The 20671-nt window shown below is 38.4% G+C and overlaps 1 protein-coding gene across 2 annotated transcripts in view; it reads right to left on the reverse strand.

Annotated features, from left to right (window-relative positions):
* Ald1 (fructose-bisphosphate aldolase) overlaps positions 1–20671 on the reverse strand; it is a 90273-nt gene that overhangs the window by 49084 nt on the left and 20518 nt on the right. For both annotated transcript variants that reach the window (XM_090388001.1, XM_090387993.1), the window contains exon 2: positions 9556–9666. In XM_090388001.1, the coding sequence (XP_090244127.1) occupies positions 9556–9664 (109 nt within the window). In that variant the 5' untranslated portion in view covers positions 9665–9666. The remainder of the gene's footprint in view (positions 1–9555; positions 9667–20671) is intronic.

Consider the following 20671-nt stretch of genomic DNA (forward strand, 5'->3'; position numbering starts at 1 on the left):
CTGCAACAAACTCAGACCACAGGTTGAGAAACAGTGTTCTAGACTATCCAAAAGAGGGTAGTCAGAATTGATTAAGGATTAGTCTCTTACAATGTCTCCCCTTTCTCTCATAATTCAGTTTCTGTTGAATTTCTCTTTTACAGATACATTTATGGATTTTGTTGTTGTTGAGTTTAACGACACATAGGCTTCATTTATGGACACTGTTCTGAATTGACACATAATTTGGCCACTCTTCAAAACCATTCTCAACACATGCCTCAACTAGCCAACTTTGGTTCACTGTCAGACTAACAGAAAAATAACTTTTCCTCTTCATTTATCCCTTATATTTCTGTTGTCTGGAACATCCTTCCTCCATTCATATTTCCTAAAAATCAGTCTATAGAAATTCAAGTCTAATGACAATAGTATCTTCTGTCTTAAGTCTACATCCCCATACATGGTAGTAAGTACTATATACTTTTCATATCTGTGACTTTCATTTAAAAAAAAAAAAAAAAAAAAAAAAATGAAAACCAAACTAAAAAGAATTAGGCCAAAAGAAAATTAGCCTAAAGTATTTATCTAAAAGAAAATTAACCTTAAAGTATACAGTATTTATCACTTTATGCAATGGAATCCGGAACAACAGGCCCATTTATTTTCAAAAGGTTAACTCATACTGGGCCCTTGTTTATGAATGCCCACAATGACACTGTTGCTTAACGTGTTGCTGATGGACATTATTTCTTGCTAAACATGACTGGTGATGTAATAGCCAGGCTTTCTGATCCAGAAAATAAATGAGGGCACAAAAATGTGATTACGTGATATCTCCAAGAAAAAATATATAAAAAACCTAGAACAGCACACTCGGCTAATGAAATGTTGTTTGGAAGCCCAAAGGATGTGTATTATTCAATTCTTTCACCACAACAGAAAATAGGGAAAAAAATATATATATAAATACAAACACACACTACTGTAAATGTACATATTTACAGTATGTAATATGTATTAGTAATGGCTGTATGGTGCAAGGAAGCCTATGGCTTCTGCTGCACCAGTCAAAAAAAAAAAAAAAAAAAAACCCCAAATAAAACAATGATAGAAAAAAAAAAAAAAAACCAAAGGAAATTAAACCTATCATCCTATGCATTTCCCTCACCCAAAAGGTACTATCCAGATGACTTTTGAATTTCCCCAAACTTTCAGCTTCTACCAGCCATGTAGGCAACTTATTCCAGTAATTTATAACTCTCCGGTTAAAATAAAACTTCCTGCAGTCCAATCTAAACATCTACCCCTATAACTTGAATCTAGGTCCCCTAGTTCTAGCATCATTTATAATCTTGAAAATTTCATCCACATTCATTTTACTGATGCCTCTCTGAGCCTTAAACACCTCAATCAAATCTCCTCTAAGGTGTCTAGTTTCCAAACTCTGCAACTCAGTCTTCTTCATAAGGACGCCCTTTTGCCGATCTCACCAGGCGAGTTACCTGTCTTTGCACCCTTTCAAGAAGCTCTGTCTTCCAAGTGTGCTCTAACAAAAGCCTTATATAATGGGATTATCACGTCCCTATCTCTACTTGCAAAAGTTCGATAGATCATCGATAGGACACCATGGGCCTTCCTTGCAACCTGTTTACAATGCTCAGAGAATTTCATGTCTGACCGTATCGTAACACCCAAGTCCCTTTCCTCCAGTACTGGGTTTAGTTGAACTCCAAGTGAATAAATTATTTTGGGATTACTGTTTCCCAGGTGTAATACCTTACACTTTGTTGGATTAAAGCACAGCTGCCATTTTTCTGACCATTCTTGAAGTCTATCTAGGTCTCTCTGAAGAAGCTCAGCTTGACAGTGATCATTAACTACTCTACCAATTTTAACATCATCTGCAAATTTAGACATCACACCCTCTAGCCCTTCATCAATGTCTTTTATGAAAATTAAAAACAGTGGTCCTAGTACTGATCCTTGGGAATCCCACTTCTTACATCAACCCAATCTGAGGAATAGCCATTTATCACAACCTTCTGCCTCCTGCCCTGAAAGCCATCCTGATACCCACCTAAGGATTTTCCCAGTGATTCCAACCTGATCCAGCTTATAAAGCAACCACTCATGTGGGAGTGAGTCAAAAGCTTTGCTGAAATCTAAATAAACAATTTCGAAATTATTCCCTAAATCCAGCTCATGAGTGACCCTTTCAAAATAGTGAACCAGATTTGTTAAACATGATTTTTCCTTTACAAAACCATGCTGAGTATCCTTGGGAATTTAAATTCTATCCAAATGATCCTGAATTACACCCTTTATCATTGCCTCCATGATTGTCTCTACCACTGAAATCAAGATTGACAGGTCGATTAATTTCCCACTTCACTCTTAGAACCACCCTTATGTATGGAAGATACATTGGCACTTTTTCCAATCTAACAATCTCCCCAGACTCTAGTGATGCACACGTTATTAGCCTCAATGGTTCAATGCACTCACTTGTGGCCTCTCTTAAGATTATAGGGTATATTCCATCAATTCCAGGAGCCTTACTGGCCCGTAGGCTCAATTTTTTCATTAAATCTTGTGAAATTTCAATATCATTAATTACATATTTTTCAACTTTGCTCTCACAATCTCCCATTGCCACAAAAGGTGGCATCATTTGTAAATATCGATGCAAAGTAACTGTTGAGTTTCAGCTGCAACGGCAGCTGGTGTATTTAATACTATCCCCTTTCCCTTACAAAAAGGTCCGATCTAGTTTGTCCTGCTCTTCTTAGCATTTATGTATGTGAAGAATTCTTATCTGGGCCCCCCCCCTGCTCTGTTTGCTAGCGATTTCTCATAAACTACCTTTGCCTAGGAGATTTCTTAGAAACTACTGTCAAACCAGATGGAACCCGAACCCTGTGTTGGGTGGATTCTGTAAATAACATCCTAGACAGTATCATTCAGATTGAAACTGGAAATCATTCCCCCACCCAGCTAGACATTATAAAAGAAAACACTGAATAGCACAATGCTAATATTGAACCTCTGTTCACTATACAAGACTTAGAAATAGCACTATCTAAAACCAAAAACAATAAATGCCCAGGTTTTCACCTCTTAGAGGTTGAGATTATCAAAAAATTAGCAGAAATAGCACCACATATATTAATAGCACTATATAATAACTGTATGACAGAAGGTATATTCCCGAAAATATGGAAACAAGCTGTATTAAGATTAATCCTCAAAAACCCTGAAAAACTCCCTACTGATCCCAAATCATATAGACCAATAGCCCTACTCCCTGTACTAGGGAAAATATATGAAAGACTAATATATAGCAGATCAGCTCAATATTACACAGAAGCAGGTTTGCATTCCAACAATCAGTACAGTTTTAAGCAGGGCAATTCTACGGAGGATGCCATGTACCACCTACTGACAACAGTTAAAAACACAGGAGAAATATGCTGACAATCTCCATTGACTTTGCTGGGGCATTTGACTCACTCTGGTGGCCTAGTGTCCTTCGGAGACTTCGCCAGGCAAATGCCTCACAAAACCTCTATAAGGTAATAAATAGCTACCTTACAGACAGAAGTGTCTCAGTACGCACAAGGTTCCAGGAATTGACACACCCTGTGAATAAAGGCTGCCCGCAGGGTTCAATCCTTGGCCCTTTCTTTTGGAACATTGTTCTGGACGAATTTCTGGCCTTGGATCTGGGCACCGTGGAAAGCCTGGCCTTTGCAGATGACATGATTTTCCTTGTAAAAGGTAACTCACGAGTGGTTGTAGAGCAAAGATCAAATGCCGCCCTCTTGCAGCTGCAGGAGTGGGCACAAATGCAGAGGTTCAAAATATCGCCTGAAAAAACCAAACAAATACTTCTAAAAGGCAATCTGGACATAAGAAGACGTCCACAAATCAAAATTAACACAACCACTATAAAAATGGTAACAGAACTAAAATATCTTGGAGTGGTCTTTGATTCAAAATTAACTTTTTACCCCCATTTGATCTACTTGGCAAAGAAAGTGAGAAATTATACAGGTATGATTGCCAGGATCAGTCGAGCAGACTGGGGACTCAAAAGAAAGACCCTGGCAATCATATACCGTGCAATGTTCCTACCTGTTATCACCTATGGAGCCAGTGCGTGGTTCATCCGCTCGGCCATAGTAAGAAATAGGAATAAATTAGAATCGATACAAAGGACAATACTACTCACTATTACCAGAGCATGTTGCACAGTAAGCACACCTGCACTACAGTTGCTGGCCGGAACTCTCCCACTTTATCTGGAAGTAGCCAAAAGAGGCTTATATTATAAGATTTATAAAGGGCATACCCACAGAATTTCTGGAGATAGCCCTTGACACAGCCAACACCTTCAATGATGAAAGAAAAAGAATAGTCATAAAGCTCCACGAGTTATGGCAAACAAAGTGAGAGCAGAAAACCAGAGGTCTGGTTACCAAACCGTTTCTGCCACGGGTGTCAATGGTTAGCCCAAAGCCACCTAAGTGGAATGCCCCTGGACTTTTTCCAACATTTATACTGACAGGTCACGGCTCCCTAAAGGCAAAACTAACCTCCTTAGGCCTGACCGATGACCCAAACTGCACCTGTGGCGAAAGTGAAGACTGGGCACACATTCTATATGAATGTAAAATATATGACATCCCCAGAACAGAGCTAATAGCACAGATTGGTCCCCTTCCCAGGGGAGAAGAACATCTGTTCATCATCGTCAGCCATTTTCAATCCACTGCAGGATGAAGGCCTCTCCAGCAACTTTCCAGTTCCTTCTGTTTTGAGCACTGGCCATCCATTTACTACTCAAAAACTCATGAATTTCATCTATCCATCTCCGCCTTTGTCTTCCAGGTTTTCTTCTAGCTCCTCTTGGGTACCATTCTGTTATTTTCTTAGTCCATCTGTCATCATGTCTTCGAGCTATGTGTCCTGCCCAAGACCATTTTAGTTCTTTAGTTTTGATAAGAATGTCCTTTACTTGAGTTTGCTGCCTAATCCATGTGTTTCTCTTCTTATCTAACAGTCTGATTCCCAATATAATTCGTTCCATTCTTCGCTGTGTAGTTCTTAGCTTCTCTTCCATTCTTTTGGTGAGTGCCCAAGTTTCACTTCCATAAGTCATGGTGGGGAGTATACATTGGTTCATTATTTTACGTTTCAGACAAACTGGGATATTGCTCTTCAGTATGTGACTATATTTCCTGAATGCTATCCATCCAAAATTTATTCTTCTCTTGACTTCCAGCCATTTATCATTATTACAGCTAATAACTTGTCCCAGATAAGTATACGACTCCACCTTTTCAATTACTGCTCCTTCAATCATTATTTCCCTTTCCGTGGCATACTTGTTCATCATTACTTTTGTTTTAGCCATATTCATCTTTAGTCCAAAATCCTTACTAACTGTGCATAACTGATTAAGATTTTCCTCTAATTCTTTGGGATCGTGGCTTATGACCACAATGTCATCTGCAAATCGTAAATGGTTTAGGTACTCTCCGCTCACATTGACTCCTTTCTGCAACCAGTCTAATCTTCTAAAAGCTTCCTCAAGGGCAGCAGTAAACAGCTTCGGAGATATTGTGTCTCCTTGTCGAACTCCTTTCTCGATTTTAAATTTGCTACTGTCTTTGTCTAGTCTAATAAAGGATGTAGCACTCTCATATATTTTCTTCAAAATCATAATATATGGAGTATCTATGCCTTGTCTTTCCAGTGCCCGAAACATTGCCTTATGCTGTATGGAGTCAAATGCCTTTTCATAATCCACAAATGCCAGGCATAATGGTGTTTTATATTCATTTGCTTTCTCCATTAGCTGTGATATTACGTGAAGGTGATCCATAGTTGAATCTCCTGTCCTAAAGCCAGCTTGCTCCTTCGGTTGATTCTCATCAAGTATTCTTTCTAATCTGTTAGTAATGATCCTTGTGAACAACTTGTAGATGTGGGATAAGAAGCTAATTGGCCTATAATTTCCAATTTTTGATTTATCTACTTTCTTATGCAGCAAAACTATGATTGCATTATTCCACTGCTTAGGCGTCACATCTTTTCTAATGCACTTTGTGAAGAGCCTTGCCAGTTTGTGTTATGTCTCTTCCTCCCAATTTTAACAACTCTACAGTAACTTCATCTTCCCATGGGGCTTTCTGATTATTCATTTTCTTCAATGCATGTTCTACATCATCAGGAAGAATATCGGGTATGTCGTATGTGTTGCTACTTTGCAATCCATCTTCCCCACTTCTGGCATCATTCCTCTGCTCCTTGTATAATTCTCTATAGTGGTCTTCTGCTATTTGAATTATGCCTTCTCTGTTTATAAGTACACCATCGCTATTCTTCAGTTTCAGTATTTGTCTTTCTGTATTACTGCTCATGGCTGCTGATTTAAATCCTTTGTTTTCCCTTAATGCTTGTTCTACTTTTCTTGTGTTAAATCTTCTTATGTCCTCTCTGAGTCTCTTTCTAAAGGCTTTGCATAACTCAGTATACTCAATTTTCTCCCTGTCAGTGTTTTTCTTGCTCTTCATTTGTCGTCTTTGGTTCATCATGACAAGTGTTTCTTGACTAATTTTTTCTTCTTTGGATTTCTGTTTCCCTATAGGTTTCCTTGGGCTTTATCACTTTCAGAAAGTTGTAATATTCCTCGTCGATATCTTCGTCCTGAGCAGTCTGCAGAAGTTCAAACTTGTTAAGTTCCAGTACATACTGCTTTTTCTCCTCTTCTGTTATTTCAAAGACCTTTGTATTATTTACTCGAGTCAGTTTTTTCCTTTCCTTTCCTACATCTATATCAAGTGTACATCTTACCACTCTGATCACTTCCAACATTTACCTTATTCAGGACGGTAACATTATTCACAACATCTGTTCATCATAGAAGAGCAAAATTATAAAGCTTTTACATCTTTCACACAGAAAGTATTCGAAATGCGCAGAGCAATGCAAAGAATGGCAATTCAGCCTCCCAGCAATTAAACACTAATCAAATTGCCCAAGTTTCCCACCACGCCCAGACGATGACTTAAAAACTGTCAGGATAGCAGTATTCTGCACCCTGACAGAAACCAGACATGACAAACCTCCCCAAGATTACCCTGCCATGTGTATGAACCTGGGGCCCCACGCCAAATAAGTAACCACATAGGGGAGGGAGATGTACAGGGAGCAGATTAGCTAAAAAATCTCAGTAGGCTAGTAGCAAAAGGATGCAATGTAGTATGAATGAATGAAAGACAATGAATAGGCTGGGAACTGAGTGAACTAGAAATTATGGTAAAAGGGAATAAATGGCAGTTTTGGTGAAAGAAAGAGTGACCTAGCATGAGGGAAAGGGAGAGTGAATGTAACTGGCCGAAAGAATACAAAGTTAAAAATAACTTACATCACTTTATATATACTGTACTAACAAACATTTACTAACCACATAAACACTATCACTGCATTCTCCCCTGGCCTACAAAAAAAAAAAAAAAAAAAAACTTGTGGCTAGGCCTGCACCACAACTGAAGAATAACAGTAAGTTGAGGTGCCCAGAGAGTGCAGCGCAGAAAGTAAGAGTCGAATAAATGAGATGAGAGCTAGAAGAATGAATAAAAGTGTAAGCATATGAGAAAAAGAACACAAACCATAAATGCTACAGTTAAGTACACACTAACCTTAGTTTTAATTAGCATTTAAATTTACACTACACATCATTGCATCCCCTCCTGGTGTGTGAGAAAAAGATGAATCAGTGAAAAAAAAATAAAATAAGAAAAAAGGTATTTAAAAAAAAATAAATAAATAAATAAAAATAAAATAAAATAAATAAAAAAGAATGCAAGTAGAGTGAGAATGCAGATTATGAATGAAGTAAATGTGTCTCTCCCACCCCCTTGCCTGGTGGGTTCCCCACTGCCAGCTAACATATCCCACCCCCGGAGCGGGATGGGCAGATTAACCCTCATACCGGATTCAACACTCCTTGGACATGACACCGACGAAGACATTCTGCGGCTTTGCTGCCAACGGCGATCTGAACTGGGTACTCTAACCTGGTTCCCTTTAAAACCCCATCCCCAGGAAGGGGAGGGAGGAGACGGATCTCTATCTCCTCTCCTCCCTGCCTATCCCCCCCATACTTTGCCTGGTGGGGCTCATCTCCACTGACCTCTTTGGGGATGCCTACTCTATCGTCCCTATTCTTCTGTTTTCTCCCCCAGTCTTCAGTCTCCCTCTCTCTCTCTAACTAAATCAACCGAAGTACACCCTTAACAATACCGCCAAATTCTACTGGTTTCCTGTAAATCTCTAAGACAACTAACACTATTAGCTAGCGTATAGCCTCACATGTCTTAAATTTAATAACATCAAAATTTTGCTTGACCTATTTGGCCTTTAACACATCTCTTTAGCGTTCAACCCCAACCAGTGATTTCCTAACAGCAATCCCATTAAGCATTAATGGGAAACGCAATTTTTTTTTTTTTTTAAAATTAGGTCCTAGCCACTGAAATCCCAGGAAACTAGGTGGCAGGACCTGCCAGAGCAATTTGTTGTGATACTGGATACACCCAGCTAGCCTCCAAGTGGGCAACATTGGGCCCCACTAGGGGCTTGGCGGCCAATAAGCCGGATAAACAATGGGCACAACATATCACACTGCACAGCCCACACGCTTTGAAGTCTCTGGCTTGACAGTGTACTGTCCTCGATACAGCGAAACACACGCGGAGATGGGAGAAATCCTAGGTGCCGTCCGACACGAACATACCTTATACCTTAACTACCTTTGCCTGTCGAACCTTTTCTGTGGCTCTATTGCAGAACATCTTGTAGCTATTACAGGCTTCAGTACTTTTTATTGCTAGCTTTTCCATGCCACCTTTTTCTGCTCAGTAGTATTTAGATTACTGACTGATGTAATGTTTAATCTATAATTTGATGACAATCTAATATACATTTTCCACTTTTTCCTTTACTATATCTTTCCATTATTCCATAATAGATTAAGTGTGTGTGTGTGTGTGTGTGTGTGTGTGTGTGTGTGTGTGTGTGTGTGTGTGTGTGTGTGTGTGTGTGTGTGTGTGTGTGTATCTCTCAACGCTACAATGCATGATCTTGTAATGAGAGGCTACAATCAAAGTAGATATGGGAATCGATCACTCTATCCCCCAAAGCTGGACTTGTCCCTCTCTCAGATTACCACATGTTCAAGCCCCCCTTAAAATTAGAGGCCAGAGCTATGAGAATGATAAAGAAATTCATGCACAACTGGTTGAGAAGTGCTAAAGTAGCAGAATTTAATCTCATGCAGCAAAATTCAGACTATTTCAGTGATTGTTTTTAATAAGTTACTGGAAACATCCAGTTACCATGGATAATAACACTTTCTTTTTTTTAAACTGTACAACAAATGTTTATTACAATCCTATGTATATGCATACTGGCTCATGTCACATTACAAAAGTACATATTTAGTATCAAAAGCAGTGCCAATTAAACTAATAACATTAAAATAAACTGTAAAAAAAAAAAAGTTACCAGTGCTTTCATCTGCAGCCAGAATTCCTTTTCCTGGAGCTACAATAGCATCAGCTGTAGCTCGTAGCTCAGCCTGAATATCTGCAGGCAAATAGTTGAAGTGGGCCATATCTAAAATATTAAATACATGATTAGTTTTTTTCTCTACTCAAAAACAAAAAAATGTTATTCCAGTATTATAAAAATTATCCAGCCAGTTTATCCTAAAAGTAGCTAAAATAAATTTTGCATTAAGTATTCATAAGTTCAAAATAAATTTAATTACTGAAGTCAGAAATAGATCCACCATTTTGCTTTCCATAAGTACTAAAACTTAGGGTTTCTGCAAATATTTATTATAAAAATGAAGCTTTTAATACATTCAGTGCTTCCGATGCATGTCTCAAACAGCACATCCATTACATTATGTGATGGATGTGCTATCTGAAAGCATGCAAGCATTCAAATCAGCATATAAAAAAAGCATCCAAGTTCTATGCCATAATACATATGGGCAGTCAACAAATGAATGCAGTAAAAGCAAAAGGCACACAAAATTAACAACTGCTTGATTCTCTCAACACACTGAATGAACTCTGGGCTATCAGCAGCATTGCTTGGTTTTCATCTACACACAGGTAGTTCCTGACTATACAAGTTAATTAGTTCCTAGTGAGCACTCAAAGCAGGGGGGGACCCTTAAAGCAGGAATTTATTTCCCATAGACAATGTTAAAAACAGGAGTTATTTTCTCAACAACGAAATTAGTTAACTAATTAGTTTATGTTTAAACAATGATTGAATGATCCAAAGAAATGAAAACAGCCTATAAAATCAAGCAAATTATAATTTAAAGAAATTATTTATGACTTAAAAATGTTAAAGAATGTTTATTCTTCATCATCATCAACTAAATGCACACTTGTTGATTGCTCATTGTTGGGTCGGCACTCAGTTTGTTGCACAAGGAACCTTGTTCTTCAGAAATGCTTCAAGAGGCGTTTGTTTCCAAGATAATCTTCTATTTTCTTTAGAAATTTCACGATAGCATGCATAAACATTTTTCATGCATAAACTGCAACTAATTAACATGATATGAGAAAGTAGATTGCAACTAACACGTTCGTGCAGAGTAACAAGTTTATGAAGCTTAAAAAAGCATATATCGAGAATGAGAGTAGCCTTGTGCATGCAGGCGAAGGCTTTACTGCTCCTGGAATAGAGAATTTCTGTTTTATTAGCTTAGCATATTAACTTATTTTCTAGAGTACCTTTATATTCCTAGTTACAATACTTGGTTTAAAGATTAGCTTAGAGATTTTGTAGGTATTACTAGTATCGGTAAGGGTATCAAATCCACGTGTTACAAGTTGCAGCTCCGCTGAACGAGAGGTTTGTAGCCATATTTAGCCGCTATATTGACCAACTGTTATATTAAATTGGTTTCTATAAGTAGCTTACAGAACTAGTCAGGATCCTTAGTTTATTCTGAATCGAGACGGCTAGATTTGGAAATTAATCAATACTTCAGTGTCGGTAGATTTACCTTTCTTAACATGCTGCCATTGTTATACGATACGTTATATCCCGAACTAGATAGCGCAAGCTTAGTATACAATATTATATACTATTAACAATAGTATATAATATTCTCATTTAATCAGTAAAATCTATTAATCTTTTTAAACTTCATTGTCAATTAAATTGTACTTTTCAACTAAATACATAACGACTGAGATTACAAACGTAACAATTAATTAATACATAACTTGATACAGAAGTTATATAAATGGAAATCATAGATAATACTCGATACTGAAAAATATATATATAGCGTTATAACTGTATTGGGATACAAAGTTTAGGGTTATAAGTTTGTACTGAAATTAAATCGAAATCACGACTCAGAGCAGAAAAGCAAAAGGCTCAAGCTAATGGAAGTGCTGTGGCTCAGGGGAGAACTGAGGGGGGCAGTTGCCCTCTCAATCACAGCCTTTTAAAATGCACTGCTTGCATGATGTTTGTGGAACAATTGGGTACGGGACATGATATTGCCCATGGGGGATGTCTTTGTGTGTGTGTGCGATGCAAGGAGTGTAAGGAAATCAAGGCAACAACTCAGCGTTGTTATGGGCCTATATGGGAGCTTGAAGGACAGGGTGGATGCCCTCGAAGAATCTAAAGTCAGAGCTTGCACTTGGTCATCACGCAACACAGCAGCAACAATCAAGGCAGAATTGCACTGGTCCCAAAGGAACTAGTAATTGTTGGTGACTATTGTCAGGGAAACAGGGAACATGCTTTGTAAAAAGGATAGGTGAAACAGGACCAGGGTATGTCTGCCTGGGGCAAAGGTTGATTAAGTTGTAGAGCGGATATCATCTTTTAAGGGCACAAAAGGTGATATAGTTGTACATGGTGGCACTAATGATATTAAGAGTAGAAGACTGGCAGAATTTCTTAACAAGTACAGGTCACTGTTGAAAAAAAAAAAAAAGCCGTGAATTAGGGTTGAATTTGAAAGTGTCTACAATTCTGCCCAGACACGATAGGAGGGAGTATATGATGAGAGCCCTGTCAATCAATTCGGCCCAGGAAAGATTGTGCAAGGCTCAAGGGATAGAATTTTTTTCAGCCTGGTCTGTACTTGTTACTGGGAGAGACTGCTTCTATAGGGATGGGATACACTTAAATAGAAAGGGTGCAAGAATATTTGCTGATGCTATCGAGGCAGTGTTAGGTGAGTCGGATAACTCCTAGCTTGGAAGGGGGTAAATTTAGAAAATTTAGCCACTGGCAGACGTAAAAGTGATTCTTGCACTGCTTCTATTGGAATGAGCAGCAGCCTGGAAAACAAGATGCAGGATATTTCAGAGACTGCTGGGAGTCACTGCGGAACAAGTAAACACATGGTTTGTGTTAGGATAGCTAAGAATAGGAAAAGGTGCATGTATACTTGCGTGTATGCCAATGCTAGGAGTTTTTGGAAATAAATTTGATGAATTTCAGGTATTGCTCAAAACATCAAAAGGTAGATATTGTTGGGATATCAGAGACGTGGTGTCACACATAAGGAATGCAGAACTGGAATTTTGGGAGTACAATATGTACAGAAAGGATAGGAAGGGAGGAGGGGTTATGCTATTAGTTAAGAAACACATAAAATCCAAGGAAGTGAAGCCAGTCAATATCACTGGACAGTGCAGTGTCGAGTCATTTTGGTGTGACATAAGCATTGAGAGATCAAAATTGAGAGGAGTGTGCTATAGGCCTAATGACACTAATGAGTATAATAAAAACTGTACACGGAAATAGAATGGGCCAGTAAATCAGAGAGTCTTATAATGGGGGATTTTAATTTCCCAGATATGACTGGAATTTGGGGGCTGGTTACTCATGCACTAGCAGGGCTTTTGTGGATTTATTGGATGATTGTTTTCTACATCAGCATGTTCGGGAGGCAACTAGAGGGAGTAATACTCTTGATTTGATTATCAGCAGTGATTCTTCATGCATTAAGAATCTGCAGATAAATGAACCACTAGGTGGCAGTGATCACAGTGTGCTGAAGTGGGATTTACTCAAAGAGGTAACTACCATTAGGGGTAAAGGGAAGGGTTATTGCTTCCGTAAAGGCGGCTACGATGGACTGAGACAGTATTTAAATTCTATACAGTGGGACCAATTGATGATGTTACCAACAGCAAATTCAAAATGGGAAGCATTCAAAAAACTTATCTTGGAAGCTACTAGGCTTTACATACCAACTAAGAAATATTGTTCAAGGTTTAGGCCAAAATGGATGTCAGATGAACTAATGAGGCATATGGCAGAGAAGAAAAATGCATGGGATACTTACAAATTAACACATGACACAGAAGCCTATGATAGATACAAGTTGATATGCAACCAAGTTACAAAGGAGGTTAGGCAGGTGAAGGCAGATTACGAGAAATCCTTGGCAAGGGATGCAAAGAAAAACAGCAAAGCGTTCTTTACTTATGTAAACTCTAGAAGGAAGGGGATGAATCAGATTGGTCCACTTGATATTGATGGGTCAACTGTTGATGATCCTGCTCAGGTAGCTAACAAACTAAATGAATATTTTGCATTGACATTCACACATGAGGAGTTATTCAGCAAGGGGAATGCCAGAGGTGTATTCAACTCTAGCAGTAAGCTACTCAATCTTGAAATAACTGGGAGTAAAGTGGAGGAGAAACTGTTGCAGATAAACACAAGACAGGCACCCGGGGTGGATGGGATCTATCCAGTTATATTAAAGGAGGCAGCAAAGGAAGTAAGCAAACCCTTAGCCATAATTATGAGAGCTTCCTTGGACTCAGGGGAGGTATCCATAGACTGGAAATGTGACCCCAATTCACAAAGGAAGATCAAAGGCTGACACAAGTAATTATAGACCTGTGAGCTTAACTTCTGTTCCAGGAAAATTAATGGAGGCACTGGTTAAAGAAGCACTGCAGGATCATTTAGACAAGACTTCAGTTATAGCTCAGACACAGCATGGTTTTGTTAAGGGGAAGTCTTGCCTGACCAACTTGATTGGATACTATGATGCAGTCACAAAAGAACTGGATGCAGGGAATAACTTTGATATTATATACTTGGATCTTAGAAAGGCTTTTGATACTGTTGCACATGGAAGACTGCTACACAAATTGGAGCAGTGTGACATTGGAGGCAAATTGCTGCTATGGATAAAGGGGTGGGGTTGAGGGGGAGAAGACAGAGAGTATTAATCAATGGACACTGCTCATCATGGACTAATGTTATTAGTGGAGTCCCTCAGGGCTCAGTGTTGGGTCCATTATTGTTTTCTGTATTTATAAATGATATTGATGATGGTATATCAAGCTTAATGTCCAAGTTTGCAGACGATACAAAGGTTGGCAGGGTTGTCAAGGACACTACTGACACTATGCTGCTGCAACAGGATCTGGAAAGGTTGAGCAGATGGGCTGAGAGGTGGCAAATGAAGTTTAACATTGACAAATGTAAAGTACTACACATGGGAAACAGCAACCCCAGAGCAACGTATCAACTCTGTGGTACTACACTGACAGTGGTAGAGAATGAAAGGGACTTGGGGGTGGTTGTGCAGGCAGATATGAAGTTCTCTGAGCAGTGCAGACGGGCTGAAAGAGTAGCTCATGGAGTATTGTCAATGATATACAGGAATTTTTCCAGCAGGGATAAGGAAGTGATTATTCCCTTGTATAAGGCAATGGTCAGGCCACACCTAGAGTACTGTATACAGGTCTGGAGGCCTCATTTCAAGAAGGATGTAGAGCTGCTGGAACGAGTACAGAGAAGGGCAACAAGATTAGTGAATGGAACAAAGGGGTGCTCTTACGAAGAAAGGCTTAAGTTTTGCAAATTACAGTGTCTGGAGACTAGGCACCAGCGAGGTGATCTGATAGAGGTGTATAAAGCCTTGAATGGTTTGAGCATGCTCAATGCTGATGGGATTCTTCCTCTAGCTCAGAAAAATCACCTGAGAGGGCATAAATTCAAATTGAGGAAAGACAGATGTAGGATAGACGTGCGGAAATTTGCCTTTAGCCAGCGGGTGGTTGGTTGGTGGAACAGACTTCCATCCCTTGTGGTGGAGGTTGATAGCCTAAATAAGTTTAAGGCTCAGCTGGACAGGACAGGTATTTTGAACGAACAGAGGGGTGAAGTGGAAGTGGTTTTTTTTTTTTTGGCTGATGCTGCATAAGCTTGCTTTCTTGCATCAAATGCCTCTACTAATGCTAAAGAGTTGTGTTTTCATTTAAACAAAAACTTAAATTATTCAAAAGTTTGAAAAGGGTGTATCCATTAAATCTCTAAAGTAGTGCGTGGTAAGATCTTTATCCATTGGCATACTTTTTACATAGTTTGCTGAACATTTCTCGATACAGCAAGTCTCCGACTTGCTTAGCTTCGGACTTGCATTACGTTATTTATGTAATTTTGGCAAATCAGGGATATAGCAGCAATACTTTATTAGTCATTCCCGAGTTATGCAAATCTCGACTTACATAAGTCCTGGAACGCATCTCTTACGTATGTGGGGGGGGGGGGGAACCTTACTGTATTTTTGGTTTAACCAGGAGGAAATCGATTATCTGGGAATGGTTTTTTACCTGGAAAATTGAGTCTACTGTATTTTTATCTGTATTCTCCTCAGCAGTTGCAGGAAAATAAGTTTTTTGGCTTTCCTACCAAATAATATCTTCTAATTCAAAATACAGTCGGTCCTTGTATAACACATGTTTACATTACACGAATTCGATCATACACGATTTATAAATAGGGGAACATTATCTTATATAACACGAACCGAATTCGCTTATGCACGATTCGCCTTTGTGTTTACAAGAAATGGCAGTCGAACGCAACACGATAGGAATGAAGAAGATTCTGAAAATGTATTTATGTGTTTTACATCAGTGAAGGGGAAACACATTTCACCATAACAACGTAAAAACCAACAATTCCAGCTATCGATATAATCGCAAATGCAATTAGATGGAGTTTACTACCAGTTTATAACAGATTCCACTAGCAGAAACGAAACTGGAAATTGTTTTATGGTAGTAACCCCCAGAAATGTGCTTTAGTAAAATGTGGCGTGTTAATAGTTATCTCGGCCTTTACGGTGTTGTTTATTCAATTGCTATACGCGTGCAACTTTGTTTATGTGTATTAAGCGTGCCTCCTCGTTTTGTAATTGCGCTTTATTCCCTAAAAATTAGTAAAATACTTAAAAAGGTGTGAAAAGGAAGCGTCCTGGCGAAGACGCTGCAGATTCAGAGAGAGAGAGAGAGAGAGAGAGAGAGAAAAAAAAAGCAATATTGATAAACAGAGGCGGACTGGGTCAAAAATTCTTACCCTTGAAAATTTATAGTGGCCTCATACTACGGTCTATAGCCAAAATCACACCGGCCTCCGGCCCACCGGGATTTCCCGGGTAAGGCTTATGGCCAGTCCGCCTCTGTCGATAGAGAAAAAAAAATATATGAAATTGTGAAACGCTTTGAGCGAAATGAAAGACCGTGTTATATTGCACGTGCTACAGACCTAAATGAGGCAACGCCGAGATTACAAAGAATGCGGAGAAAATAAAAACAACTTTCATAGCGGGAACAACTCAAAGTGTAATTAAAATCCATTAGATTAAGACAAGAATTGGAAGAGATGGAACGGCTGTCATCTGTTTGGATAGAAAATCAAACAAAAAACAAGTTTGCTTACGATAGAAGCAAAAGCATTATTTTATTACGTAATAAAATATTGCTAATGCTTACTTAACTATTTTATTTAATATAATAAATTTTTTTACGAATAAAATACGTATTTTATTCGTAAAAAATATTTTTAGTATTAAAAAAATACTAAAAATACTTTATAATATAATAAAAAATATTATATTATAATAAAAAATATTATATTTGTTATTACGTATTTTAATCGTTATAAAACACGTGAGTATTTTATAACGATTAAAATTACCCGATTATTTATTGTGTTTGGTAATGTTTTGGTTCCAAATGCGTGTTCAGTCTTGGGTGGTCGGCACCTAACCCCACTTTTCCCATAGGGCCTGTTGTTTATATTGCACGAGGGTTTCTAGGAACACAACTATCGTGTTATACGAGGACAGACTGTAATTCTAATTGATCGGTTCTATGTTTTACAGAACTCAGATAATGTCAGTTAGCCCCTTAGAATATTCTTTGTATGTGAGCAACACTCTTCTGTTTTCATATATGGTTTCTATGTATATTTCATATACAGAAATCCACCAAGGAAGCTTACATATCTAGATAACTTTTCAAAATGTGGTTTTCTGATAATTTTTGCACAGCAGTTGAATCAGGGCTGGTCCAAGCTACAGGCAAGCCAGGCGGTTACTCTGGGTGCTGACGCTTTGCGAGCGCATGACATTAAGAGTGTCGAAGGTTTGAGAGGGCACATAAGCTTCGTGGAAGGGGGGGGAAATGAAAGATTTGGGAAAAGATGTGGAGGCCCTTTCTTTCTCTATAGTGCAGTAAACAGTCGAAAATGCATCAGCCACGTGGCATGCATCCAATGCAAAGGCCCTCCGCTTTCAAAGATTTTGGAGAAAATGGACAGAGAACCCAGGAATACCAGACTAACTGAAAATTCTCTCACACCCCTCACAGATGAACTGAGTTTGCAAAACAATAGCAGCTTCCTTGGTTGGTTGGGGATTTTTTTGGCGCATCAGCATCTGTGGCCATAGTGCGCTGGCAGCTTCCTTGAAAGGAGCATTGCTGCAAATGATGTGACTGAAAATTTGGAATTTACCAATGTCATTAATAAATTTTCTGATATAGAATCAAGGAATTTCATTTGCCACTCGATAAAAACATGACATTTGATGTTAATAACAAAAAATTCTTAAATCTGTTTTGTATTTTTAAATAGCAGCATTGATGTAACTTGTTGTAATGTAATGTAAAATCTATATTTATTCTGTAAGCACCTACTATTAAGTATTGTCAAGTGTCTCCAAATCCTTCCACTTCTAGATGGGATAGATTTGAAATTTGGTATAAATATTAGGCGATAGGATTGTAACCAATGTGCATCCCATTTCTTTCACATGAGTGACTGAAAGTTAATCATAGAAACTATTATTATTATATAAATTAAAGGCAAGCATAACTGCAACCCGATGCTAGTATTTTGATAAATGTCCTTATAAAAAAAGGACTCTTTTGTAAAATTTTTATTGTTAATATTTTAATGTTGGTTATTTGGTTTTTAGGAGCTGTTGTTGTTGTTGTTATTTGGTTTTTAGGAGCATTAGCAACTAAGGCCATATTGCTCCGGGATATGCGGTGGTCATTCCCTGAATGACCTTTCCGCATCCTCCGTATTTGGTGGTGACGGGCTCGAACCCCGGTCTAATCAAGAAGCGTGTGCTACGCACTGCTGCTCCTGCCCATCTGGCTATGGAGGCACCATATTTTAATATGACCCTTAAAAACAAATATTCTGGTTGTGTTTTTTTTGTGTGTTAACTTTTCTCCAGCAAAAATAAAAATTCAATAAAAACACCTTGAATTTTTTCTATCTGGAAGGGGGATGCAGGAATGCCTCCCCACAGGGTACCAATATACCCCAGGCTGGCTCTGCGAAAAATCATCATCAGCCATTTTCAATCCACTGCAGGATGAAGGTCTCTCCAGCAACTTTCCAGTTCCTTCTGTTTTATGCAATGACCATCCATTTACTACCCACGAACTTCATCTGTCCATCTCAGTCAGTGTTCCAGGTTTTCTTCTAGCTCCCCTTGGGTACCATTCTGTTATTTTCTTAGTCCATCTGTCATATCTTCAAGCTATGTGTCCTGCCCAAGACCATTTTAGTTCTTTAGTTTTGATAAGAATGTCCTTTACTCGAGTTTGCTGCCTAATCCTCTTGTTTCTCCTCTTATCTAACAGTCATCATCATCTATCATTGTTCCGCTATTCCAAGGGTCAACATATAAAGTGTTGCCACCATGCCCTGTCCATGTACTTCTCTCCACCACTGATTTCACTCTAGTTTCCTCCTCTCTTAATGACATCTGTCTTTATCATGTTCTGCCACCTCATTCTTGGTCTTTTGTCCCTTAATTGTAAATCAAACATTCTTCTTGGAAAATGTCTGTCATTCATCCTCTTGACATGTCCAAACCATTACAAACAGGATCCTTCAATCCTATTCTGGAGTTTTTCAACCTGAATTATCTCCCTAATAACATCATTCCTGATTTTGTCGCATCTTGTCTTTCCAGCTATGGTCCTTACAAATCTCATTTTTGCCCCTGAATCCTTTCATCCTTTTCCCTCATAATCCAAGTTTCAGATGCATACGTCAGAATTGGTATGTAATAGGCCTGATATATAGCCTTTTCTTACACTTCAATGGTATGTTCCTGTTCCAGATCAGATCTCTTGGCAGCCTATAAAAATTCCCATCCACGTGTATCCTTCTACTTATTTCTTATCTAATAGTTTGATTCCTAATATACAGATAGCCCTCGATTTACATTGGGGTTAGGTTTCTGGGTGAATGGTGCAAATGGAATCCTTTATATAATGGAGTCAAATCAGAAATCACAGGGTTAGGTTCCGGCACCAAAAATTTTACCTACCACTCTGCATCAATTGCTTTATTTTATTAGCATTCTTCATAGTTTTAGTAATAGACTATGGAGGCATATTCATAGCCCTACACACATTACGGTGACATTCACCAGATCCCATCCTCCGAATATTGCACTAAGATTCAATGACCTACTTTTACCAGACATGGCACCTCTTGATTCTATTAAATTAAAAACTTTATAGCACGATGGCAAAAACTGCACATGATTATCACTATTATTATATTTAATTTATTAATAGCACAATTATAAGAAATTTTAGCGTAATAAATTTCCAACACATGTAAATAGCATAAACAACCAACTAAATGCTTCACCGCATTGACCTTTACCACCCACATCCATGAGTGGCTACTTTGAGGGCGGGAACCTTTCTAGTCTCTGATATGGATGTGCTAATTCCTGATTGACTCACATTGTCCTAAATCACATGAACAGTGCATGATACATGGCACAGTATGATGCAGATAAAATTTGTCTGACAATTTTCAACTTATAACAAAAATTGCAAAAAAAAAAAAAATTGCAAGATAAATAAAAATACCGTTGTGGTCAGTGATCGGTACTATTGCGAATCGGCACAAATTGGACCAGCGCAAAATGAGGGCTACCTGTCCCGTAAATCATTCCAGTCTTTGCTGTGCAGTTCTCAGCTTTTCTTCCAATCTTTTGGTGAGTGCCCAAGTTTCACTTCCTTAAGTCATGGTGGGGGGTATACATTGGTTCGTTATTTTATGTTTCAGACAAATTGGGATATTGCTCCTCGGTATGTGACAATATTTCCTGAATGCTATCCATCCAAAATGTATTCTTCTCTTGACTTCCAGCCATTTATCATTATTACAGCTAATGACTTGTCCCAGATAAATATATGAATCCAACTTTTCAATTACTGCTCCTTCAATGATTATATCCCTTTCTGTGGCATACTTGTTCATTACTTTTGTTTTA

Source organism: Mastigoproctus giganteus, chromosome 2 (assembly GCF_048544385.1).
Source record: "Mastigoproctus giganteus isolate SK-2022 chromosome 2, ASM4854438v1, whole genome shotgun sequence".
In the NCBI taxonomy this organism is placed as follows: domain Eukaryota; kingdom Metazoa; phylum Arthropoda; class Arachnida; order Uropygi; family Thelyphonidae; genus Mastigoproctus; species Mastigoproctus giganteus.